General features: G+C 55.0%; 8 protein-coding genes across 8 annotated transcripts; all 8 read right to left on the bottom strand.

Annotated features, from left to right (window-relative positions):
• Window positions 1-1,209: 1,209 nt before the first annotated feature.
• On the bottom strand, window positions 1,210-7,110 carry JKF63_02962 (uncharacterized protein; the record flags this gene model as incomplete). The annotated part of the gene is made up of 1 exon (XM_067898985.1): window positions 1,210-7,110. One exon carries the CDS (start codon window positions 7,108-7,110, stop codon window positions 1,210-1,212), a length of 5,901 nt encoding a protein of 1,966 aa, XP_067755429.1.
• Window positions 7,111-7,731: 621 nt separating this feature from the next.
• On the bottom strand, window positions 7,732-8,229 carry JKF63_02961 (uncharacterized protein; the record flags this gene model as incomplete). The annotated part of the gene is made up of 1 exon (XM_067898984.1): window positions 7,732-8,229. The coding sequence occupies one exon, from the start codon at window positions 8,227-8,229 to the stop codon at window positions 7,732-7,734; it is 498 nt and encodes a 165-aa protein (XP_067755428.1).
• A 726-nt stretch (window positions 8,230-8,955) lies between these two features.
• Window positions 8,956-9,894, bottom strand: JKF63_02960 (uncharacterized protein; the record flags this gene model as incomplete). Its single annotated transcript, XM_067898983.1, has 1 exon — window positions 8,956-9,894. One exon carries the CDS (start codon window positions 9,892-9,894, stop codon window positions 8,956-8,958), a length of 939 nt encoding a protein of 312 aa, XP_067755427.1.
• A 712-nt stretch (window positions 9,895-10,606) lies between these two features.
• Window positions 10,607-11,665, bottom strand: JKF63_02959 (uncharacterized protein; the record flags this gene model as incomplete). Its single annotated transcript, XM_067898982.1, has 1 exon — window positions 10,607-11,665. The coding sequence occupies one exon, from the start codon at window positions 11,663-11,665 to the stop codon at window positions 10,607-10,609; it is 1,059 nt and encodes a 352-aa protein (XP_067755426.1).
• Window positions 11,666-12,289: 624 nt separating this feature from the next.
• JKF63_02958 (uncharacterized protein) lies at window positions 12,290-13,165 on the bottom strand (the record flags this gene model as incomplete). The annotated part of the gene is made up of 1 exon (XM_067898981.1): window positions 12,290-13,165. The coding sequence occupies one exon, from the start codon at window positions 13,163-13,165 to the stop codon at window positions 12,290-12,292; it is 876 nt and encodes a 291-aa protein (XP_067755425.1).
• A 1,235-nt stretch (window positions 13,166-14,400) lies between these two features.
• On the bottom strand, window positions 14,401-15,099 carry JKF63_02957 (uncharacterized protein; the record flags this gene model as incomplete). Its single annotated transcript, XM_067898980.1, has 1 exon — window positions 14,401-15,099. The coding sequence occupies one exon, from the start codon at window positions 15,097-15,099 to the stop codon at window positions 14,401-14,403; it is 699 nt and encodes a 232-aa protein (XP_067755424.1).
• A 657-nt stretch (window positions 15,100-15,756) lies between these two features.
• On the bottom strand, window positions 15,757-18,672 carry JKF63_02956 (uncharacterized protein; the record flags this gene model as incomplete). Its single annotated transcript, XM_067898979.1, has 1 exon — window positions 15,757-18,672. The coding sequence occupies one exon, from the start codon at window positions 18,670-18,672 to the stop codon at window positions 15,757-15,759; it is 2,916 nt and encodes a 971-aa protein (XP_067755423.1).
• A 1,067-nt stretch (window positions 18,673-19,739) lies between these two features.
• Window positions 19,740-20,768, bottom strand: JKF63_02955 (uncharacterized protein; the record flags this gene model as incomplete). The annotated part of the gene is made up of 1 exon (XM_067898978.1): window positions 19,740-20,768. The coding sequence occupies one exon, from the start codon at window positions 20,766-20,768 to the stop codon at window positions 19,740-19,742; it is 1,029 nt and encodes a 342-aa protein (XP_067755422.1).
• Window positions 20,769-25,656: the final 4,888 nt, after the last annotated feature.

Genomic DNA, 25,656 nt, shown 5'->3' with positions numbered 1-25,656 from the left:
GGGGGTAGAGTAGCACAATACTTATTTTGTTGCTGATGCTGTCATCGACTTTGTTCCCCAGGGGAGGGGGAGTGTGACAGTGATGATTGGAAGAAGGTGGCACAGCAGATGAGCGAAACCATTCAGACCATTCGAAGAAAAGCAGAAATGGAGGACAGTGAGAGCGTAGAGCAAGACAAACAATAAATTTTATAAAGAACGACCATCCACGGAAATCAGAAAAAGAATCCGTCAAGGAGCGTTTTTTTTTTTTTCAATGTGCTCATTCTGTCACGTAACACGTGAGACCAAAACACCACACACCCTGCCATAACCTCCACCCCATCCCAAAAAAGAAAAGGGCTGTCAGCTCACCTATCGGATGGTGCGAAGCAGATCTACACACACATATATATATATTGCAGCGAAGTCCGACGCAGTCATCTCAGTACGGCCTCTGCCTCAAACCCTACCCACACCACTCGCCACCCCCCCCCAGGTCTTTCCACAGCCACTCAGATGGTGCCGGCGATCATTTGGTGCTTCTCTTGCGGTGTTTCCAGCATAAGCCCAGTGGGCAGTGAAGGCTGGGGGATATCCAGTTGAGTTGCATTGACTCTTTGCCCATCATCATATGGGGAAGGAAGGAAGGAAGGAAGGAAGGGGGGGGGGGGGGTGCAAACGCCTTTGGTGTCTAAAGGCGCTCTGATGTCATGGCCATTCACGACAAAGCTGCCGAGATCAGTGGGGAGAAATCGCTCTGTTTTTCAATACGTCGCACGTAGCCGATCCTCCGCCACCGACAACACTCAATGAGTATTTGCAAGCAGGCAATCGAAATTGAGGCTGTTTGGCCTCCCCCAGAAAATGATGCATTGGACCCCGGATACCACACATCAGTGTGCCTTCCTTACCAAAGACCGTGAAGCGCCGGTGATAGTGGTGTGTATGGGGGGAGGGGGAGGGGGTATACAATGGAAGCCCAGGAGCGTGTGCACCGCTCACCGATGTTATGGGTACTTTGCTCGTGTAGAAGGGTAGAAGGATGCAGTGGCAAAGAGGCCAAGATCAGATTGGTGGAGCCGTGTTGGAGGCAAAGGGCATCCATGGAGACAAAGCCCCGGGGGTGAGACCTGCCCTAACACACAGCGACGTTGCGCTCACCATGGAGTGCGATCAGCGGCAGGGAATATGCTACACATGGGGAAAAGAACAAAAGATGAGCGGCAACTAAGGTAGACTCTGGATCACCTGCGGAAGATTGAAGTTTGGAGGCTTGGTGATATCATCCTCGAGTTTGCGCTGAAGCTTTCGTTTGATGTAAAGCCGGAACGCCTCGGAGCAGCGATTGAAGTGCACACGAAAGGTGTCCTCGTAGCTGGTCTGCGGTGCCTCCTTGAGGAATGAATAGAGCTCATCGATTCCGCTGTTGGAAGTGACGTGGTTGCGAATGTGAGCAAAGATCTCCGTCAGATCCCGTCTAGAATCCCCCGAGGACACCGTTAATGAATTCGGTCGAATGGGAGATGCAGTGCCGTTTCGCCCGCCCCGTGACCTCACCGTGGACGGGGTGGCTACGGTGGGCGGGCTTTCTGTAGCGCTCTTCAGCGAACCCTTGCCAAAGGTCGAGGTACTTGACACACGCGAAGGCACTTTTATTGGGTTTGGCACCGTATACGTCGGTGTGGACAACAATACTGGATCTCGAGACGAAGAGACAGAAGGGGCGACTGCAGTTTCGTTCGGAAAAGGTTCTAGAGTTGCGTTGGGATCGGCGTGGTGGCTCGGGCGCTTCTTCTGCTCCAACGGCATGGCAGTACCCTTGTTGATGGTGACTGGGAACGTGGCAGTGGCGAGAGTTGTGTTGGAAGCAGAAGCTCCAGTGGCAGTAGCAGCAGCAGCAGCAGCAGCACTAGTGATCGATGCTCGGGTGGTCGGCGGTGGTAATGAGGAGCGGGTTCGCTCTTTTGCGGAAGTAGGGGCCGGTGACTGACTCGCCCGCCGCTCTTGCCGACTCTCCTCGATGGCCTGCTGCTCATTCTGGCCCCTCTCTTTGTCGGCCCTGTCGCACAACTCGAGGCACGCGCGAATAAAGTGCGTCACGAGATTCTGCGGCCCTACAAGGTTCTCGGCGGTGGTCAGGAGGGATGTCTTGTGTCGCTTTGTTGTTGTCTGTAGGATTGTCTTCACCGTACGGATGGGTAAGTCGTCCAACTTGCGGAATGCACTTGGCGGGTGCTGCAGCAAATACTCGTGGCAGCACAGAATGACGGTGTCGGGGCTCACCTCGGTGAAATCAACTCGCATAATACACTTTACTGTTACCTGAATGAACTTGAGATCGGCCTTCTGCCCAGTGGCGAGGTAGGCGGTGGAGTAAGTCATCAGACGGGACAACAGTGCACTGAAGACGTCGTTGATTGGGCAGCCCTCTAGCAGTTTGAGCGTCGTGGTGTTCAAGGCTTTGATGACTGACGCGTGCTGCGAGAACTTCTCTGACAGCAGGCAGTCGAAGAAGGCACCCATCATGCGAAACAGCAGCTGACTGTGACAGCGCATTGCGCAGCGCGGGGTCATGAACATTGCGGTCAGACACTCCATCAACCCTTGAGCCAACCTAATGTTGAAGTGCTGTGTGTTCTCATATAAGCGCTCCACCATCAACTGTACCACCTCAGGGGTGCCGCAGTCGACGCCGGCGCGCAGGTGAGAGCCAAAGTCCTTGCACATCTCTAGAGCAACCTCGGGCGTGGCTGACCGAAGCCCAACAAGGATCTCACGTATGGTGTACCGTTCCTCGGTGCCTTCAGGAACGAGGGAGGCGTCGGTGGGCGCGACGGAGGAGTGTACTGCGTTCGAGGGTGGTGATGGCGTCTTTGCAGGCATGGACACCCTCAGTGCAGAGGATACCCGACTCTGGTGTGCCGAGCCTCTCGCTGCGGACTCCCTTGGGGATGACAGCTCCTGCGTCGCTGTTCCATCTTTGTGCGCAACTGCAGAAGATCTCGACGGTGGTGGAGACCGCGGAGCATCGATGATCGCCGGGTCCTGGTGGGTGGTCCGTGTTTGTGTCGAAAGCCTCGATGCCGGTGCGCCACCGCTGGCATTACCACCGCCACGTCGCGTGGCGTCGGTGCCTGGGCGCGCATCAGACGGGCTGTGGACGCCCGACAGGCGATGAGGTGTCGTCGTGCCGCCGATGACCATGTGTGGGTCGACTGAGCTGTTTGTCTGAGGCGCAGCGAGTGTTGTTGTTGTGCGGTGAGCTTCTTCGTTGTCGAGATGGCCGTTACCGGCTGTCGCTAAGGGCTGCATACTCTTCGCAAGCGATGGCCGCTGCGACGGCGGCTTCTCCTCCTCCTCCTCGAGTTGCCTCTGCTGCGCTTGACGTCGCCGGCGCTCGATCTGTCGCTCCACCGCCGGCATAACTGCCTGTTGTTCAGCTGGCTTGAGTTGCTTCACAGTGTGTATGATCGCGTCTTCACCAACAACACCTAGCATCCAGCCCAGCACCTGCTCCGCGACTAGACGGACGTCAAGCATGCGGTCCATGGTGGAGGCTATTACTGCCGGCGTGAGCAGCTGCATTCCAGCGCGCGGCAATGTTGCATCCGCAGGGAGCCTCTCAAATCCATTGACCATTATCTCAAGCGCGTTCTGTCGACATACATTTGAGTCCGACGACAGCGGTCGCTGTAGTAATGGCAGGATAGACTCAAGGCCTAACACGTTCATAACAAAGAACGCCACGTTACGCGCTTCCTCTCGCAAGGTGGCCTTCTGATCTCCCAGCATTGCCAGCACACCGGGGGTCAGCTGCCGCAGTGCAACGCGACACTCCTCCTGCCCGGCGGCTTCGACCACTACGGGAATGAAGCGCAGCACGTCCACGATTATGTTCTTGTTAGCCTCCTCGAATCGACCTTGCAGCGCCTTGAGCAGCGCGGCGGCGCAGTGGCCTGGGAGCGGGCGTGGTGTTTCTGCCACAAAAGCCTCTGCGCGCCGTATACCGCTCAGTCGATCACGCCAGTCCTCGCCGGAGTTGATATCATGCAGAATGAGCCGGAGGCCTCCTTGACACTCCGCGCTCGTAGAGCTGCTATTGCGTGACAACGGCTTCACCGAGCTGGTGCGTCCACTGGAAAGGCGCGCTGGCACCCCCGCGCCGCCGAGAGAGGACGGACGCTGGCGCGAGTCTAAAGACGCCTCAGCGTCGCTTAGTGGGGGCCGTTCCTCTGACTGGCGGTTTGGTGACGACTGAGCCAGTGCACTTGCGCGCGTGCCCACGCCGGATGGATGGTTCACCGTACGCGGCCGCGCTTGAGTCGAGGGTGTCGGCGCCGACATTGCCGCTCCAGCAGGAAGTGCTGCTGAAACCTTTGTTGGTGGCAGTGGTCGAGCATCCGTAGTCGCGTCCGGCGTGCGGTTCAGCTCTCTCTCAAACATTGCGGGCAAAGGAGGCTGCAGTGAGGCCACACACCTCTGCACCGCTGCAACCGACGCATGTGGCGAACGATGCAGAGCCACAAGAAGCAGCACCACCTCCTGCCTCACCCCGGCGTTGTTGAAGTCAGCACACACAGTCTTGATGAAGTACAGGACCCCTCTCGTCTCCACCGCATCCCGCTCAGCCTCCTCTGTATCTGGTTGTTGCCGTACCGCTTCCCGCACATACCCACATACCTCCACCAGCAGTTTCGGTGTCTTGATCATAGCCGCCGTGTCCATCATGTGGCGCACCACAAAGCGCTGGCCAAGCTTGCCGGCAACCAGAGTACACACCTCACGCACCAATGTTTGGTTCTTGGGTTCTGCAAAGCGTGATGTGAACCCCGACACAATAGCGTAGCCGGCTGCCATGGTAAGCGTCACAACCTTCGTCAACGCAGCCAAGAAAACTTGTGAGACGAGGGAGAACACTTGAAAAGTCGGCTCGCGGAAGGAGGGGTGCGCTCGTATATACACCACCAAGTACTCGAGAGTGCGTGTTGTCTGCGCTGGTGTCCACTCTTGCACCATGGTCAACAGCTTGTTCATACCTTCTTGCCGCCGCGCCCACTCGTGAGAGCGCACCAAATCGAGCACCACGTTGTCACCATTCAACATCCCGAGTATCATCGTCAAAGACTCCATCTTGGAGGGGAGCAACGACTCCAGGGCAACAGCATCCTCCGCGGGAGTTTTGCTGTTGCACTGGTCGGCGCCACTGCTGCGCGTGGCTAAAGCACGGCTCCCCGGTGCAGAGAGGGGCTCGTTATCGGACGCGTGAGATATCGGAGCCCTGCGCGGCAGCGACAAGGTTCGAGGCGGCAAAGGCAGCCTTTGCCGCTCTCTGCCGGCATCAGACCCGTCGTCCTTTCCAGGGGCAGAGAGACGCCGCGTCACAACGGCCGGGGCGGGTGCGGATGTGGTGCGCACTCGCGGCGGTCGTGGCGGCGGTGCAGTCGCCGCAAACGACTCCTCCACGCGGGGCACTTTTTTCGCTGGTGAGTTAAAGGGGGTGGTGCCGGTCGTGTTGCTACCGTGTGGCGTAACAACGCTTGTGGTCTGCTGCGAGACGGCAGAGCGCGGGCCCACAACCGGGGCACCGCGAGACACTGCAACAGCCATGTTATGACGCTGGTTGTCATCTAGCCCTGACAGAACACTTTTGTACTGATCCTCACCGAAAGCTTTGACAAGTCTGTCAAGGAGCACGTATGCCACATCGCGAATTGACGCCTTTTCGTCGCTGACAACACGCGTCAGCATTGCTGTGGAGCGACCTAGCTTGACGTAGCGGCTTCGATCGCCGAGGGTGTCCACCATACGGATGAGAAAGCTCAACATAACTGTTCGCTGAGTCGGGTTCTTGCTCTGCAGCGCCTGCTCGAAATCGTCGTTGCACTGATCCATCGAAAGGCAGTTGAAGCAAATCAAGTCTTCTAACGTCTTCATCACGTGAAGCTGTACGCTCACCTTCTTGTCCTTCATTTTGTCCAACAGTGGCGCAACAAAAAGCCTTCCGTGTGGGCCGAAGTCACCGCGCAGCCCACGAGCACAATCCTGGACCATTTTGAAACCAAGCAGCATTAGGGGTGCCTGTGGATCAACTAAGTATTCTTTAATCATGCTAGCAAGCTCGTGGTAGTCGTCCTTTGCGCGAAATCGAGGCACAGCGAGGAGAGGCACAAGATGCTCGTTCACGTATTTGACGCGCTCCTGCCACGTCGCCTCCTTGTTCAGCGCTACGCTGAAGAATTTTTTCGGGAGACGCGGTAGAACTGGTGACTCCTCTAATAGCTTGAAAACCGTATCATCCACAGCGCTAGCTGTATCTTCACCTGTGAGAGATCCTATCGGCATCACAGCGGCTGAAAAGGCTTTGCCGTTGCTGGCCGATGTCACGGCGCCCTTGATCGTCTTGGGGGGTTTCTCGCCTACGCTGAGGCCATCGAACTGCCTCTGGAGCTCCTGTAACTGAACCTCTCGTAACTCTGTGAGAAAACTCTTGATGCCAGCGCCGATGTATCGATAGCACTGGCAACAGAGCGCCACTGCCTCTTTCCGAACTTGGGCATTCGCATCGTTGAACAGTGGCTGCATCGCCTTCAGGATATCCTTTAGAGGAAAACTATGAACCCCGTAATCAGAGATGAGTGAAGTCGCTGTTTGCGCTGCGACAAGCCTATTTTTTAGAGTCTTATGCGCAAATGCAGAGAGAAGAGACGCAAAGACAGCGGCAGCGTTCCCCTCCTCTACTAGCGCGAAAATGAACTGCTGGCTTAACTGTAGAGCTTTAGGCCGTCCTGTGATACCTTTCTCCACAACAAAAGACAGCGTTCCCTCACTAAGCTGGCTGCGCTCCGTGTCGTTGCACTCGGAGAGAACAACAACAAGTGCTTCAATTGCAGACTCCTGGACCATCGCGTTACCCTCATTGGCAACAACCTTCAAGTTGCTGAGGAGGAGGTTCTTGTATTGAGTGGGATCCTTCTGTATCCTCTCGTAGCCACACCTCCGTGCCTTCCAATTAGTGTGCGACAGAAGTTCGCTCACCGCGCAGGAGCTAAAGTCCTCGGGTGCCTCTGAAGGTGGACGGAACGGTTTGGAAGCGCTCCCTCCCCCAACAGGCCGATCCTCTAAGCTCATCTTCTCGTCTCTCAGGCGAGGAGTGCGCAGCTGAATAGCCAAAAGAACGCACAGTCCGCGCACTGTCTACGAATCTGTAGTACACCAGCAATTGTGGCGGTGACGGCAAGAAGAGGAGGAAAACCAAAGGAAGTTGAGGAAATATATGAGGGCTGCTCACAGAGCATGTCAATTGAGACCTTCAAAGAGTAAGGGGCGAGGGATCTAGAAGAGAAGTGCTCTTCAATGAAGGGATTCTGGAGAACAGTCGCCTATTCGCTTGTCTCCAAGCGGCTGGAGGGTGTCTCGGAAAAATACTCTTGGTGGGAGCCCAGAACCATCGTTGGTACCACGCGTACCTCTTTCTTGTCTATGCTGCCTTTCTTTTTTTTTTACTCAGTTTAGATGAGTCACAGCATAGTATTGGCCTTTCACAGGAAGTAGAACAGAACAGAAGCACAAAGCTAATCTCTAGTAGGAGCGTATACTGACTGAAAAGCATTCTTCAGGAGGTTTGGTTTGAGAAAACCTAAAGAAACTTGAAAGAGAAAGTTTCTCTTCTTCCCATGGGAAGAAGAGCAAGTCAAGCAAAAACCACTCGGCGACTTCAAACGCGAAGAGTACTGGGCCTCGATGGTATAGTCATTTGGGGTGGCCAGCCTGGAACTCCTTGAGAAGGGTCTTGACTTCTGCGTCGACGTTGTCTACTTTCGAGAGGCTTTTGCGCTCGTACACCTCCACGTAACGGTCATTTCGATTGATGACAATGACGCCATCACTGACTATCATCTGGTTTTTGGATGGCGCAAATCCCACGGTATTCGTGAGGGATGCAGAATCCACTGGGCGGGTCGTTGACACAGTATCGACAACGACGTCGTTTCTATCAGCTATGGAGTCAGAAGACCTTTTGATTTTCTTGGGTTTGGAGACGCGCTTGTTGGTGCGGCTCAATATGCGGTACAGCTTTCTGATAACAACGAAGTACATAGCCCACACCCAGTACTTTCTCAAAATGGCAAAGAACACAGGGAAAACACTCCGGCTTAGTTGAGAGAGACTCCAGTATTGGAAGTGACTCCGAAAGGCCGAGAGGGCCGCCGGCAGCTGGTCCGACACAACCTCTGAGTACAGCGACATCATAGGTGTAAGAAAGTGACTGTTGTTATAACCAGGAAGACAAGAGCAGGAGCCAAAAAGGAGAAAGCAAAGCAAGCTGTGCGAACTCAACGCGCCCGTTTGATGAAGTGACGAAAAAAAATGCAAAACCGTAAGCATTACAATTTGGCGAGCTTCATCGAAAGCACTTTTGTCATACAATAGTGTGAGCAGCGGATGCGATCAGGTTAAGGCAGGACCGAGCTGTGCCGGCGATCCTAGAACTATCGCAGAGAATTCTTGTTGTCACCCTCTTCTCCCTTCCCAGGAAAACAACAACGTGAATATCTATTTGCCTTTGAGGTAGAAGAACAGAAAATGTGTACTACAACGCTAGCCTCATACAGATTTTCTTTCTGTTTCTTAAGTGGCAACATCGGAGTGGAAACTCAAAACAGCAGCAATCACTTGTTTCAGGAAGTACTGGAAGGGGGAGAATGAGTGGTCCAGACGTAAGGAGGACCAACAGTGGAGGTGTACATATACAATTGTCGGATAAAGAAGACAAGGCGGTAGAACAGACCTCTTGTTCTACATGGATTTCTTTTTCCCCGGGAAGAAGAGACTGTGCCAGGGTGCTCTCTTTTACCTCCCTCAGAATCTACAAAGCAGTACCAATGACACACCCCCACAACCATCAGGGGAAGAGTGCAGAGTGTGCCAGATAGAAGAATGCACAAAAATTGAGCCGAACCTTTCGTTTGTAGACTAGCGTGACTGCATATATGTTCGGCGGCAAGAATTGAGAAGAACAAAGTAATCGATGACAATAGTCCACTTATCGAAGTCTTCTTGAGTCTCCGCGATGAAGGTGACATAAAACCTTTCGGGCGCAACGCAGTGGAGTGTGAAAGCTCGCTTGCTTGTTTCCTCCCTCTTGTTGTTCCCGTCATTACAGGTTATCTTCCCATTCTTCTTCAGATGCCGCTCCCGTTCGATTGGCTCCAACCCAAAAGAAAGGGACACTACAAAGGAGAGTGGTATGTAGCCTTCGATAGTTGTGCATTCCTTACTGCTAAAAATAGTAACGCTGGCTTCGTCGCCGTCGATGCTGTGCAAGAGGCGCAAAGCTGTGCCACAGAGAAGTGGTGAATTAGGCTTTTCGTTAAAGACATACAGGTGAGTGCCAGTTTGCAAGGCCTCGAGCGATCTCTGGACTTTAGGAGAGATTGGGGGCCGTTGTCTAACGGGAAAAGAGGGCCACACCGAGAGGACGTACATGACGCACGCGGCGATGCTTTCACTGTAACCGTTTGCTTTTAGTGTGGCCAGGAGGGGACCATCTATGCGTCCGCCTGAGCGGCCACTCTGTGCGGTCTCTTTCCTTTGAGGGTAATTGCCTGCGAGTTGAAACAGGTTGGAGAAGCGGTTTATCGTTTCCTGGATGCGCGATTGTCGACAACGCTGAAGAAAGCGCTGCTCTTTTTTGGTTGTGTACTTTACGTGAGAGTACACGTTCCACACATCAGACGGATTTTCTTGGTCACCGGGGATACTAGTTGTTTGCGTCTCCTGTGCAAAGGAAACGTGCAGCCTCGTTGAGGCGCTGCGTTTCGGGTCTGCTTGCTCTTCAGTGTTTTTTTCGACACTGTTGCACAGCTTCGCTTTGTGCTTTTTTTTCGGGGGAGCGCCTCTAGAAAAGCTCATGATTGTCCGATACCCGCCACGCCTGTTGTGTAAAAGATGGGCTTGTAGTTGTAGGCTGTGCAGGTTCTGGCACGGATTTACGGGATGAGATGTTTGTTTGTTTCACAAGGGATAGGACCAGAAAAAGCGAGAAGAACAGAAGTGGGAGATGGGGTGAATGATTGTTTGTGTGACTCTCATTAGTGAAACGTGGCCAGAGCACATGGTCCACAATCGTGAAATTTTCATGCGCCTTCCAAGGCAGATGCTTGGTGCAGGGTCGTGGTTGCGGGCCGGAGGGGCGTTGGGGTTTTTGCCACTCGCGTGGGGTTGCCCCGCCCCCCTCTTGGCCGGCGTGTAGGGGTGCCGGGGGTCCCTCGCGGGCCGGCGGAGGGGTGGGGGCGTTTGGGCCGGGGCGGGGGTGGGCCGGGGCGCAGAGGTGGTTGGGGGTGGGCTGAGGCGCATGGGTGGGTGGGGGGCGTGGGCGGCCCGGATCGGGCGCGGCGGCGCGCGTGTGCGATCGGCTTTGGTGTTTTTTCGGACTTTTAAAATTTTCAGTTCGGCACACATCGGGGGGTAAGTACGCAGTGAAAACGGGAACAGCATGGTAAAAGAAACATCCGCCATGGAAAAGTCAACTGTCTACTCGAAATAAAACCGGGTGTTGTTAGGCGGCCGTGGGTGTTTTGGGTGCTGGTGTTGCTTGAATTGCAAGGCCGCGCTCTTCCGGTTGCTAGCGCCGTAGCGCGGAATACGCGCGCAGCTCGAGCCGGATTTGGCCGATAAGCTTTTCCTCTTCTTCGAGGCTACGTTCGACCGCCGCCTTCTTTTTCCTGTCTGCTACAGTGCGGGTGCGCATGCGCTCGAGACGCTCTAGATTACTTGTCAGCTCGTCACGTTGCTGACTGTGCTCGAGGAGCTGGGCTTCCAAAACCTGGACCGCCGCCGCCTTCTCTCTCACAGCTTGCTCCTGGGCTGCAATGGTTTCGTTCGCTGCAGCAGCCCTCCGCTGACTGCGCAGCGTCTTCTCGGTAGAGATAGGTGGCGCCGTGTCGTGTGGCTCGTAGCTTGCGTGGGCGCTCTGGGGTAACGCTGTTGTAATGGTTGTCTCACCTCGCCGTTCATACAAACCGCGGCGTCCCGCGGTGTAGGCTGTTTGGGCATGGCGTGGCTGCTCCAGGGAGGCGTTGGGGTCGCATCGCTGTGTTCGTGCGGCTGCGTGCAGCCCTTCAGGAGAAGAGGAGGCGGGAAGGCTGCTCGACTCGACGGGTATGGCATCGCGCTGGTGCGCTGCGGAGGACACGCGTGTTGTCATCATCACCAACTCCTCTTCTAACGCCGAAACCTTCTCTGCTAAGGCACGGCTACGTTCCTTCTCTTGTTGCAGCTGCCACTCGGCGTTCTCTTTTTCGAAAGATAAGCTGCGCACGCGTGACTCCAGTTTGGTCTGCACGATCGTTAGGCGGTTGTTGTCGGCGTTGGCTGCCTTGAGCTCTGCGCGGAGTTTCTCAATGTACCCCTCGTATTCCGGTTCGCCCGCTTGGCTGCTTGCCCGCTGCGAGCCGTTCGCTGTGGAAAAGGGGATCTCCGTGCTGGCTCCGCATGCACTCTTCGTTATTTCGTTGGTGGAACCCAATGTCGAGCTGACGTCGGCGACGCGGGGAATGAGCGGACAGTTCGCCCGAGCATCGGCAGTAGCGTCGCTGTCGTCACCCTTGGAGACGATTTCGGCGTAGCAGATGTCATTGTCGTCGTCTGCGAAGGGATCGTCATAGTACTTTGCGAAGAACATGCTTTCCCTAGAAGAGGGCGAAAGACAAAAAAAAACCGATGCAGCTAGAGGGGCAACACACAAAAAGAAGACCAATACCCAATCTACGCAGTGGCACGACAATCCGTGAATGAACGTGGTGTTCCGCTTAGTGTATTCTTATAAAAGGGGTGAGGGTGTGAGGGGGGGGGGGAGGGGGAAGAGGGGGAGTGCGGTGAACAGGGTCCACGGCACCTAATGGCGTGAGCACTCCCGCTAGGTTTGTGCGTCAAGCTTATGGTGTGGAGGAGAGTGATTGGGCAAGAGGAGTACCGGAGAAGGCAAGACGCTTGCGTACCCGCCAGTAGGGGGTGCCAAACTCAGGCTTGCATACAAATCCTTCACGACACCCGTCGTCCTCCAGGGGAAGTGGAGAGGATGCTGCGGTGCGCCTCTACGTGTGCGTTTGCCAAGTGGAAGTAATGAACCTGTGTTGTGTGCGACACATATTGTGCGGATAAACAGAAAACGAAGCGTTCATCTATGTAGAGGTACACCAGGGGAAGCAGTCATGCCGGCCACATATTAGGAAGGGACGAGGGCAATACGACAGCAACACAACACCAACTAAGAAGGGAATCGACACACCGACCACGCATGTCAGGGCTACGTGGGCGGTGGAGGGAGATTGTAACGGGCAATGAGCATATCAATAGAGTTTTGAATCATCTCGAGCTCGCTGCGCAGATGGGCAGTCTCCGCAGCCTCTCGTTGCTCATAGTCGTCATAGTACTGCCGAAATGGCTGGTTGTCCACAGTGACGCTGTGGCTCGGTAGTGGTACAATTGGTGGTGCCCATCGAGCGTATGCGCTAGCGCCCATGCATGGCCACGGAGCCACAGGTCCAGGGCAGTAGGTACCGAAGGGCGTCGGCAGCGGGTCTGTCTGCGTTCCTACCGTCGAGACCGTCTGAGTTCCCCGGTCGACCACCATGACCTCCACCGCCTCATAGGCTGGGTCGCTGTTGAACCTCTGCATGGTCGTGTCTGTCACCGGCACCTGACTCGAATTAGCTGCCGTGTCAGATTGGATGCCCGCCGCCAGCGGCCGAGCCGGCAGGCAGGTCGTGGGGTTCGCGTGGGTGTTGGAGGGGATAGGCGTTTCGCCAAATAAGAAGTGGTTTCGGTCTGGCGGTGCAGCTAGGGGCCACACGGGGCTGCTGATCGACGCACTGGATGATGCTGGAAGCGTGGCCTTGGCAACGGCATCTGCGCCAAGTAGTCGCATCATTTTTTCTCGGGTTTCATCCTGCCTTCCATAAAGGCCGCCCGGCTGGTGCTTCGCTGGCCGCAGCGTGGTTGGCGTGTGCGCTGAGATGAGGCTACCGGGCATGGACGCACCACTGCTAAGTGCACGCGATGCGGTCGAGTGGCCGCCGTCTGAAGAGTTTCGCGGGGCGCCACCACCGCTGGCAGTGAGTTGCGCCTGCTCAGCGTCGTCGTCAGACGAGCTGTCCTTGAGCCACTCATCCAGTGTTTTCATTACCACAGTCAACAAATATATGTGTGTGTGTGTGTCTAAAGATTCCTGCGCAGCAGCGTAAGTACAAGGATTTCCTTGACCAAGTCAATTAGGGCGTCTTATGCGAGTCGATCGCACGAGCACTTGCAGATATGTAGGAGGGGGGGGGTACGTCTGTATACGCAGACAGAAAAACAAAATCTGGTCTTCTGTGCTACTCCCCCAGGCGAGGATGGGATGATGTGACTCGAGGTTCACTCGAGGTTAGGCGAGGCTTATGACACTCTCGGGATACCCCCCCCTCTTTGCTTACGCAGTGGCTGTGTGGCGAGTGTTACCGCTACAGCCGGCGTGAACTACGAAGAAGAAAAGAAGTGCGAGGGTACTCATTCAGCGGTTGCGTAGGCTCTGTGTGGGGAAGGACAATTAAGTGCTGCGCCCCCCCCCCCCTCCCTCCCTCCCTCTCCCCTCACCACCAAGAGGGGAAAAGGATGGGACGCAGGTGCTTCGCTTTCGTGCCATATCGCGTACATCATACTCCCCTCCCCCTCTCCCGCCTACTACTACACACACACACACACACAGGCTCTTGGCTGGTAACGGGAGGGACACAAAGGCTGCAAAGGAAAGGCGCTCCATCGCAGTATATAACAAAGGGAGACCCCAGCGCTTGGCCTCGCTTTCTTCTTCGTTTGGGTGTTGGACTAAGGCATATATGGGCAAGGCGTGCACGTCAGCTTGCTCTATTCATTCCCCCTTTTTTGTCCATATGCATCCCTAACACCACGTCCGGCGACATGGAACGGACAAGCAACCCCCCCTCTCTCCGCTTTTAGGCAGGGATGGGGGGAAAGGGTTTGGGTGGTGGTGGTGCACCGCAGCGTGAACAAATACATCTGTTTGCGTTGCCGTATTCCTCCCTTCTTTCTCTGTTCAAAGGGCTCAGTCGGCTAGCACCCAAAAGGGAGTCACCAATTCTAGAAGTAAAACGTACACATGACCCTCCCTCCCTCCCTCCCCCCCCCCCCACCTCGCACCCACAGGCAAGCACACAAAAGACCGAAGGGAAAAAACACGAGTGGGGGGGGGGCGAGGGGCGTTCAATTCAAAAGTGTTTTTTTCGTGGTTTACGGGGCAGCATGACTAAAGGTGAAATGGCAAACGCAACAGGAGGCAAGAAAGAGCAAGGGGGAGTACTTGCCCCCCCCCCCTTCCCCCCTTCCCCTCCCTCTCTTCTCCCAAGACCTCAATTCTTCTCACATTACCGGACAGTTGTCGGTTTGTTTCGAGATGGTGGTGGCACGAATAGCGGGCGCCCGCGGCGCAGCCTGCCGCTCATTTGGTTGACTCACCACCTTCGCCGAGACGCGATTTGTCATGTCCAAATCCTGCTGTCGCATCTCGCACCCTGCTAATGTTGCGGCAATGCGAGTGAACATAGCGTTTACGCGCTCTCCAGATTGTGCTGACACGGTGCAGTGCGGCATATCGAAGTTTATACTCAAGGCAGCTTGATTCGCGTCTGTCACTTGCCGATTGGGGAGATCAGCCTTGTTCCCCACTAGCAACATCTTGGGCCGGTCCACAGCTGGTGCTTCTGCAAATGCCCTGTCCACGCACTCTTTCCAGTCGTTGAGATCCTTGAAGGAATTCATATCTGTGATGTCGTAGACGAGGCACACCGCATGGCTGCCGCGGATATAGTTCGCCAGCATCTTGCCTCCGATTTGCTGTCCGCCAATGTCCCACAGCTGCAGCGTGACAGGGGAGCGGCCGTGTGGCAGCTGCACTTTGCGCGAGTAGAAGTCCAGTCCGATGGTTTGCTTGTAGCTTTTCGAGAATCCGCTATCGCAGAAGTGCCGAATGAGGGAGGTTTTACCTACAGAGCCATTACCCAACACAGCCACTTTGAACTGCGTGGTCCCTTCCCCGGAAGAGTCACTACCACTGTCCATTTGCACGGATAGATTGGCACACGGGGGGGGGGGGGAGGAAGGGAGGGAAAGAAATGCGTAGGTTCCCAGAACGTGCAGGGTTACCCCGAGTGCGTACGTGTGTGTGTGTGTGTGTGGTCTCCGTCTTGGCGTGATACCCCGAATAATCTTTTCGAGCGCGAATCCGCGCTAGGGTTGTTCGGTGAGTCTGTCTCAGTAGATGTGACAAAATAATGGGGGGGTTCTGGTTCCTCTATGCATTACACCCGCGAAAAAAAAAGGAGATCAAACCCTCAGAGAAAAGCAAAGCGCGCAGGGCAGAGACGTGATCGAAGTTTGGTTTGTCGCAGAACTGGAGATTTTTTCCCACTGGTCTGCCTGATTGCCTCCGCTGCTTTCATCCTCATCACCGTCCTCGTATCACACACGTACACCGCTCGCTGGCTGCACTTGTGCAAACCTGGAGAATCCCACCTGAAGAAAAAAAAGGGGGGGGGAGGGGGAGGGCGCTGCTGGTGACCACGCCGCTTAGTCGCTGTCATGGACTTTTTGTTTCTTTTTTTCCCGGACGTGGTGGTGTGTACCCGCGTCCCGGGGAAAACAAGACAAACATAAGGAAACACCGCAGCATCAAGATTCCTTCACCTTGATGGCGCCGCCCGCTTGGCTGGGAGTTACCTACGAGCACGACACCATCGACCGAGATGCTCGTGCCAGCCATACAAGCAAGAAAAGAAGCAGCCCGCCAGTCTTGAATGGTCCCAGCAAGTGGAAGAGTCCGCGCACGGCGTCGAGTAAGACGGAAAGAGGCACGCCGAGCACAAACACCAGACAAAACACAATGGCCAAGGAGAAAAGCATCGTCAGCTTGAGTCCCACTATGAGCGCCATCAGGCAGAGGCAGCTCAGCAACGAGAGGAGTACAAATGAGAGTGCCTTCTGCAGAAGCAATACCTTGTTTTTCAGGGAAGAGATTTCTAAATCACGTTGTCTGAGCAGTTCCCGCGTCGTGCCCAGCTCCTTTTCCAGCTCTAATATGCGACGCTTGTCAGGAATATAGGCGTACTCGTACTCCTTATGCAAACATCCAGGGGCTCTGGAAGCAGGTGGTGCAGGACTCTTTGGCGCAGGCGGTGAGCATATCGTGGTTGGCGCCGTTTCGGTGGATGGGCTGGTGCCTCGCCAGTCCGTCGAAGGCGCTGGTGTGACGATCTGTTTACTCAACTTTTCTTCCTCGTCCGAAGTCCCACGTGCGGGCACCGTTTTTCCTATCGCCGCTGACCACTGCGCCAGTGATTGCGGCCCCCCAGGTAGCGACTCCCAGGCCTCTACTAAAAGTGAGCGGCCAACTACGTCGACCAAATCATCGCTGTCACCGCCGTTCAAGCCAACAGCGGTGGGGCAGCTCGTCATCATCGCTGGCGGTGCTGCACGCTTTGCCAGCTCCGACGTCTTTGCTGGCAACAGCACCGTAACGGTACTGTTGGCAACATGGCGCTCGACTGTGAGCACACCAGACGTCCAACCTTCGTGGGCCATCCGAGCGACCTGCATCCGGACGGCCTCCTCCAGCGTCGCAGCATGAAACGTGTGAAGCCGCTCCACCATCGCCTCCACAAACCCCGGTGTAGCGTAGATGGTGCGACCCTTCTCTGCCTGACTCGTCAAGAGTCGTTCCAGGAGGAGGCAAACAAACTGCCGTCGCTCAGCACGTGTGTAGGGCACGAAGGGGAAGAAATAATCCACGCGGTTGACAAAAGGATCACCCATGGTTTCCCGGCAGACATCTTTGCATTGCGACTGAAATAGCGTCCGCATTCTCTCTTGATCTGCCAGGGATGCGTTGAGGTAGGACCACTCGCGGGCTGTGATGCTTTCCGCGGCGATATTGCAGGTGAGAATGAAGGTGGTGCGCACAGTAGAGACAGACCGGCTTGCCTCCTTCAGGGAGCGCAGCACACCGTTCTTCTGAAAGGCGGAAAGCCACAAATTGTGAATTGCCTCCGCCGTGCTCTTTTCGAACTCGTCCAGCACAACGACGGCGTCCGGGTGCTGTTGCAAGGCAGAGAGGAGGATGCCGCTACCGACGTGGGCGGCCGGTGGGTCGACAAGCGAATAGATGCTGTCCTTTGTGCAGAAGGACGGCATGTGAATGTACACCATCTTGCCAGATGTCTCAAGCTCTGGCATTGGAATTCCGTGGAGGACGCTAGCCACTCGCTTTGCCATTTCTGACTTGCCGTAGCCTGAGGGACCAAAGAATACCAGCACCGTCGGCTTATCTGCATCGAAGACGCCGACGGAGAGAAAATGGGAGCGCAGGGCTGCCCAGATTGGGCGCTGGCCAACATACTGCGAAGCGGCGGCGGCCCACCGCTCGCTCGGAGTTGTGGCCTTGATGGCTAGGCTGCCTTGCAGAGACGACATTCGATTCTCACGCATGCGCTGAAGCGTGGTGCGAAGTTCTTCGCCCTCGCTCGAGGAGCAGCGTGCAGCCTCAGCCTCGTGTTGACGATGCACGAGAGCTACTTCAAGCTCACCAGTCAAGGGCCACACCGCTTCCAGAGTCGATGATGTCGAGTGACGAGGAGCAACAGTAGAAGCGCTGTCCCCCAAACCCGATTTTCCACCCAGTGCCATCATTTTCCCAAGTGCCTCCAAGTGTTCGACGCTACGGGTGGCAAACTGTGGGTGGGCTTGAATCCTGCTAGCGTACACGGCAAGCACCAGCACCATTACTACCGCCAAGACAGGACGCTGCTTAAGTGCCTCAGCGTCGCGAATCTTCTCGTCGTAGAGTTCAAAGATGCGCATGCCCTGGGTGGTGCAAAGGCCAACGACGCTTGTCGGATCAGCAGGCAGTAGACCTTCTTGGTTCAGTAGCTCCTGAGCCAGAACCACCAAATCCGCAAAGGTGTCCAGTAGAAGCTCTTCGTTATCATCGGTTGCGGCAGGGGCGGCGGCGGTGCTTGATCGGCGCTTCGCACGATCGATAATGCGTTGTTTCACGTAGCACGCTAACCTTGCGCGGCGGCTACTCGGGATGCCCCGAGGCTCTTCTTCGACGTCGGTAAAGCCGTGGTCACCTGTGCCAGTTTCGGTGCTGCTGCTGCTGCTGGAGTTCCCCCTCTTCCTGTCGTGCTTTCTTCGGTGTCGGCCATCTGCCACTAGCTCCACTAGGTGTTCGATACGCTCACTCAGTACACTGGCCGAAATACCTCCTTTCCACCACACGCACAAGTGCACCGTAAGCGTCACGGCAGGAACGTGCAGCTGCGCTGGGGAGAGGGCAGCGCATAGGTCGGAGGGCGTGCTGTTCGACTTGTCTCCCTTCATCTCCAAAGCGGACAAGAGGGCTTGCCACTCCTGAAAGGACAGGCGGAAGCTCCCTTTCTTGGCTCGACTCGCCTGCGTTTTCTGTGGCGTTGCGTTGCGCGTGCTGCTTTGCGTACCGCCGTCCCCGCCACCGTCGCCTTGTCCATCTATTTCGCTAGTCACGAGCGTGGCCATATCGGCCGTCATCGCCTCCTCCAGCAACTCGGGCCACCGCTGATGGAGAAACAGCTGTTCTTGCCGGGATAGAATAGTGCCCATTTTCGTGTGTCTGATATTCGTGCAGTTTAAGTGTGTATGGGTGTTGTCTCTCTTGTGGTGGTGATGGCGATTTTACGGGACCGGACATTTTATATACATACACACACACGCACATATATAGATATATGTATATCTTTGTGTGCAAGACGGCGCACGTGATTAGGAGGAGGTAAGAAGTGGTGCGACTCGTACGCGAGAGAGAGAGAGTGATCCAGAGAGAGAGAGAGAGTACAGCAAAGGGGGGGCAGAGGGCAAACGCAGGACAGAACGGAAAAGATAACGGGAGTCCGATTTGTTGGGGCGTGTGTAGGTATTGGGTTTCGGGCACCTCTCTCGCAATGTAAACTAGTTGGGCACATCCACTCATGTACGTGACGAGCCAAATGAGGGCCGCTTTGTTTCCTGCACACAAATGCAGCTACACTCGAGCATCTTTGGAGATGAAAGGCGTTCCCCCCGTTCCTTTCCTTTCTTGAATGTTCTCCTTGCCGCAAGGCAGGGGAAAGGGGGGAGGGGAGGGGGGGGGGGGAAGAAGGGACGCCGTTAACAGAGAATGAGGCCGTGTCAGTTGCTAAGTCTCCTTGCAAGCAAGGGAAATGGGGGCACAACGAGAGCAACTTATATACATGCGAGGTACAGACTCCCCCTCTGCTTTATCTGTCTTCGTCACTGCCTCTCACCCTTTGCCTGCATCTGTTGAACGCGTGTGCTGGTGCGAGAAGCAAGAGTTGGGAGGGAACCCCAGACGGGGTGAAGTGAGCTCTGTTAGCAGCTGTCTTTCAAGGTGTGGTGTGCTCCAGACAACACATCTGCAAAGCGGCATAAGGTGGCACCGTGAGCGCAGACACATGGACTAGAAGGGGAGGGATGGTGGTGGCGGAGTTCGAGCGTTTGGATAAGAAGCGGAATACGAGCAACGACAAATAAGAACAACCAAAAAGGACATTTCAGAACAACGCCTGGGGCGCCAGCCCGGCGAGACGACTTTTGCGGAGAAATGAGCAGAAGCACGGCCACGAAGAGGTGGGGGCACACCAGTCTTCTTTCCCCCCTGTCTCCAGGGCATCTTACATTGGCGCAGGTGCACTTTCGGCTAGTGCTCTCTGTTGGAACTCTTGGTGCTTCCGAAACGGCTGTATGATCTCCTGGTGTACATCGCGCCGCGCCGCATCTAGGCCGTACTGCGAGACCATCACCTCCTCCTGCAGAAGCTGAAATCGCTGCAACTGCCGGGTGGTGGCGTCAGCGGCCTTCGTCAACTGTGCTTCTAGATCGATTCGCCTCGCCTGCAGATCCGTCATTGCGAGAAAGAGCGCTTGCGGGATGCAATTCCGATGCTCAGTCGCGAGTGCCGACGATTCGGCATCGCTTGTGGCCGCCGGCAGCGGAGGCGCCGGTGTGGGGGATACTCCGGCTGTTGATGCTGTCTTCCCAGACTTTGACGAGCGTACTGGTGTTTGCTGAGCACAATGGTTTTCCTCCTGGAACCGCGGGTGCATGGCCGAATCAGCGCCGGTACCGTCCGTGGCATCTACTCTAGACAGCGCAGAAGGGTGTGCGTAGAAAAGAGACTGAAGTGCCGCCGAAACCTTTGCCCGCCGCGGCGGGGGAAGTTGCAGCAGTGCCTGCTCCACCGTTTCGGGGGCCGGTCCTAGGCTACCGCTGGCGGCGTCGCTTTTGGTGGTTGGGAAAAGCAACGAGGTATCTGGGGCACCGCGCCGTTTTGTCGGAGTGGTTACGTTTGACCGGCTAGACGTAAGAGATGGGCTATTTGACCGGAACAAAACCTGTTGCTGCTTGTCTCTATACTGGAGCGGCAGCTCCTCTGGGTTGGCAGCCCAGAGCCCGGCGGCGGTGTACGTGAGCTCCTCCAACTCCCGCTTCAGCGCGTCCACCTTGGCTGCGTGGTGCTGGAGGAGCTCCTGCACGTGCTCCATTTCATTTACCGCCTCATCCGCACGTTTTGCCCACTTGCGCTGACAACTGGTGCGCGGGCTGAGCACATTCGACGCGGTATTGGCTGAGGCATCGTCCTCGAGGGTAAACTTCGCGGTATCGCTCGCGCCGCTCTTCTTCGCCGGCGTTCTTTTGCCCATGTGAGGTGATTTTCTCCTTCGATGGAAAAAAAAATATGAGAAGGGGGGGGATGGGGTGGGAGGGGGAAGAGAAAAGCGTGTAATGAGCACACAATTACTAAAACTCGTTTCGAGCCCACTTCAGTTGCGCGGCATCTGTGCAGCGCGCCCCTCACGTAACGTTGATGATGTGCGTATGGAGTCACAATGCCAAAAGGGAAGCCCATGCAACCGTCGCCACAAGAGAGGGGGGAGAGAGGGAAGTAAAAGGGGAAATGGATTTGTATACGCATTGATGCGAGCACATGCATCATTGAGCCCTGTTACCGAACAGCAACGATCATAACAACAACAAGCGGATCAGAGTCACTCTCAGCTCTTTACAGAACACACTAAAGCCTCTTCCTCCCTCCCGAAACTGCACGGTGAGCACCAGTTCAGAAGCCGTTTTTTTTTTCTGAGACAAGCGGTCATCTTGTGGCGCTCGCGGAGAGGACTGAAGGGGGGAATAAAAACAAGTTCACACGCATTAGCAGTGTCGACACCATATAATTCAACGTTGAACGAAGCGCTGAGAAGCAACTTCTTGGTGTTTTGCCTTCCCGATTTTGCTTTTGTCATGTTCGTGAGCGTCCCATACCACCATTGTCACGTAACAGATATCACACTCGTGCCATAGGGACGCATACGTCTGTGAGGATTGTCATCCATGAAGCACGGGATGATAAGCGGCATTTCATTGGGATTTGATAGCGCATTGAAGGGAAAGGGGGAGACGTGCATATCCAAACACAAAGAGCCTCCGTGCGTGTGTGCGCACGCGAGTGATAACGGCAGTGGCGCCTCGGATCTTCTTTTCTTTCTTTTCGGTTTGTAAAGTGCATTTCTGTTTCGCCTCCATCATTGTAGATGTGGGTTGAATGCCCACATGACCGTATATATTTTTATTGCCAGATGTGCTTTGCTCGCGTATGCTCCCGCTCAGTCTCCCTAGCGGTACTTCTCCAGGCCATGAACTCCATTGGTGGGGACGAATGGCGGATGAGCCATTGGTGGAGAACATAAAAATGAGAAAGGGTGGTCTAATAAAAGGAAGCTCAAACGGAAGCCCGGCTCACACCGCGTAGAGACGCGCACGAAACGATTAAATGAAAAAAAAAAGTCCTGAGCCTAAAATTTTGACCCGGCGAGTAAGTCACATCACCCTTAACACTTTTTAAAATTTATTTTACAAGGAAAATGCTGTCTTGTGATGCAGTTACAACTTCGCTATTCATGCAACAACTGAACACTGCCAGGAGGAGGGGGGGAAAAAAAAGAAACTTCGATAGCTCCTTCGCGTTTGACTGGCTCAAGTTGGGCGACTCATGTACATTCAATATCCCTGTGCCTAGTATAGTACTTCTTTCTCGCAGGGCCGTAAAGAGAAAAACCATCACTAAACAAATGTTCTCTGGTTCCTTCACCAAGGTGCCGCTACTGTTCACCCTACCGGATGCGGTGGGCTCGAAAGTGAAGCCACCACACACCAACTCAGGCTTCCTCGGGGGGGGGGGGCGGAGGGGTCGGTGGAGGAGCAGGTTCACTTCCCTCTCAAGCGCGTGCCTGACCTCGCCATTTTGCTCCTGTGTGTCTTTTTCGCTATGACTTCGCTTTTGGCATGTAGTCCTGCTGCTGAGAATTAACCTCACCGCGGACATCGACTCTTTGCTACGTCACCTTCACCATGTAAATATGCCCCGTTCGACGGGTGCCCCCCTGTCAGCCACGGAAAAAGCGGAACACGACGCCCGTCGCAAACCTTTTTCACGCACCCTGCAGTTTATTGAACGTTGTTGGCAGTCGCCGCGTACGCATTTCTTTTTTTTCCCCCCTGACCGAATCCGCGACACCACGAGGGAGGTTTCGACCACTTTTATCCGTCAGCATCAACGCTGTGTTTGCAGGCATGCGGAAAAACACCACGTACGCGTTGTTGTCGAGGGCTTTCGCGTCTCCTTTTTGCATCCACACCGCCATCGCTGTTTGAGTGGCGGCATATTTACATTTGTGTATTTCCCTCCGTGTGTGTGAATCCGCGGCCATACAATGGCGAGGACCGGGTCACATAGGAGAGCGCCACAACACACAAGAAGTTTTTGTTTGCTTCCTTTTTTTTTTTCAAAGTGTCCGTTCGTCCTCTCCCATAGTGCATGTGTGGCAGGTTAGCGGCACACATGACCTCTCCAGCCTGCAGCACAACCTGCTGTGAGGTACGTGGGAGTGGCACAATACACGTTTATAGAAAAATGTCGGTCTACTCAGCACAGCCGTTGCCCCATTCCCTCCCCCCCCCAAAAAAAAAACTGCCCAGCTCCAGTTTCAAGCGATGCATCCATCGTGAGGGAGAGTCGTGGCGTTGGTGACTGAGGATCTCTCCATCACCAGTACGCGATGAGCGTCAAGGGCACGAGAAGCTTGGGTCACGTTGACACTTGCTGTGCCGTAAAGACTACGCAGATGTATGAGCTGTCCAAGATCAGCTGCCCCAGTGCCACCCAGAACATGACTGTCCACAAAAGCAATACATCGTTGCTTTGACGTCCCCACGTTGTAGATACTTGGCCCCATCGCCACCAGCAATGGCTCGGGATTGGCAGGGAGGGCTAAGAGGGAACCGTTTTGGCTTATCCACAGAGCGGGGGGACTGGACACCCTAATAACCCACGCTGCAGTGTGCCCCAGATACGCCATCCCCCCCTCCCCACCTGACATCAGGGGCGAGCAAAAAATCTTGAATGACAAAACATGAGAAAAACCGGAAATGAGGTGTGAAGTGAGCCTTTTTATTATTATTGCCATATCAGCCCGTGTGACCCTCCCCATCACGATGGTGGTGGTGGCGGTGGTGGTGGAGTGCCTCGATGTATCCTCAGTATAAGGCGGATGTGGGAGTTGGGCAGGTAGAAAAAGAGCGCAAGACGATACACCAAGACGGCGCGGCAGTGAAAAAAAAAAGGGGTTGGTAGTGGGAAAAAAAGGGGGGGCTCATACTCATGAGTTCACCTTGCGCATGAAAGAGAGCCACGCTAAGGGTGAATAGAGCTCAAACGAAATCACCTGCTCCAGAGTGCACACCCCTGGGTAGCCAGCGGACCTTTCGTTTGTGTGGAAAACTAGAACAGGCAAGAGACAACGTACGCTGTGAACCGTCACAGTTCCCTTCATCGAAGGTGAGCGACAGCTCAGTGCCGTGAGTGTACGTTTTGTCGCGGCACACACTAGTGTTGAGAAACAGAGCGCGGTCTTTACAGAATTAGATTGGGCGCTAGTTGAGAGAAAGATTTATCCAAGGGATCCGGGCCCACCTCCCCGCCGCCTTCCCTCTATCCGCCAGGCATGGGGTTGGGGGGGGGGAGGAGGAGTAAAATGAAAATTAGTCAAAAAACGAGGCGAAGATTTCTGCATTTTCCACCCACCCGCCCTTTATAATCGAAAATATATACATATACATATACATACATATATATAAATATATCGATTGGCGTGGTGCGATGGACCTTGAATTTTTTTTCTATTTTGATTCATTCCTCATGGAGGATTTTCTTTTTGAAGTAGGTTGGTGTAGTTGATTAGAGGTCTGCGAAATCTGTGCACGAAGTGAGAAAGATCGGGGGCTGGGGGGAGCACGCGTGGGCAGACACGCGTATATATATATATAGAGAGAGAGAGGGGTATATATTTGCATAACAAAAGATGTATGTGATACAGAGTTTCTTTGGGTCCCGAAGACAGAGGGCTCTCAAACACGTGCGCACACACGGGATCCATCGTGTGTCCACCACAGGGAGAAACAGTTATCGTTTCTCTATCTCTCGCTGTCACTTCTTTGTTTTCCCCTTTTTTCTTCTTTTCCGCTCAACCCCCCTCCCTTCACGAGCACACACTTATTTCCGCTGTTGGCGGCTTGCTCTGGTGCCATGAGCATGTTGGGCGAATGCACGCCCCCCCCCCCCCCACGCGGTCAGCGCCCTCCGAGGCCACGTACACTCCGCGGGCGGGCTGGTGTGGGTCTCCCCTTTGCCTTGCTCGCCTGCCGTCGTGCTCTGTGTCGCGCTGATGTCACCTGCGTAAGGGTGCGTGTCTGGTCGGCTGGCCCGCGTGTGCCGCAACGCCGGCGACGCTGCACTGAGAGACACGAGCCTGTCGCAGCAGTGCACTCGACCGCCCTCCCCCGTATCTGGAGGGCCTTGTGAGAGGCGGGGGCGCGTCAAATGCAGCGAGGAAGCATGCAGCGCGATTGAGATGTGCTCCCTCACATGGCCCCGAGCAGAGTCCCAGTGCGAAACGATGCTTGCATCGAGCGTCTTGGACGTCCCGCGTAGCGGGCACATCGTCGGGTTTGCTGCGCTTTGGTGAGCACATTGGAGATGAAAGGGTGTGAGCGCACTCCAGCGAATCAGCAGCAGACCGAAGCGAGGGGTGGAACACACACTCAAAAAAAAAGTAGGCGCCTACAGTTGACTCGCAGCACACAGTAGGGCGGATTCAGAGGAAACCCCAAGGCGAAAGAAGACATCCACCCCCACTGAGAAGATCAGTCATGGATAGTACAAGAGCATAGAGGGAGGGGGGGTGTTGGTGTGGGTAAGGCGACAACGCACCTCCACTCCCATGCAGTTCAACACAAATTATTGAAAGAGGAGGAACCCCCCAAAAAAAACAAAAGGAGAGCGAGACAATAGTACCATCAAGAGGCAGAGAAAGAAATATAGAACAGGGGAAACTACTACGCACAAAGATACACGAACACACACGTATGTGTACATAGACCTTCTTTTTCTTCACCTTTGTGTCAGTCCAAACGCGTTTTTTTTTTTGTTTTGAACCAGCGTGAGGAAAGGGGACTAGAGGAACGAAAATAGACGAC

Source organism: Porcisia hertigi, chromosome 30 (genome assembly GCF_017918235.1).
Source record: "Porcisia hertigi strain C119 chromosome 30, whole genome shotgun sequence".
Taxonomy (NCBI): domain Eukaryota; phylum Euglenozoa; class Kinetoplastea; order Trypanosomatida; family Trypanosomatidae; genus Porcisia; species Porcisia hertigi.
This window is presented reverse-complemented; position numbering and strand designations above follow the sequence as displayed.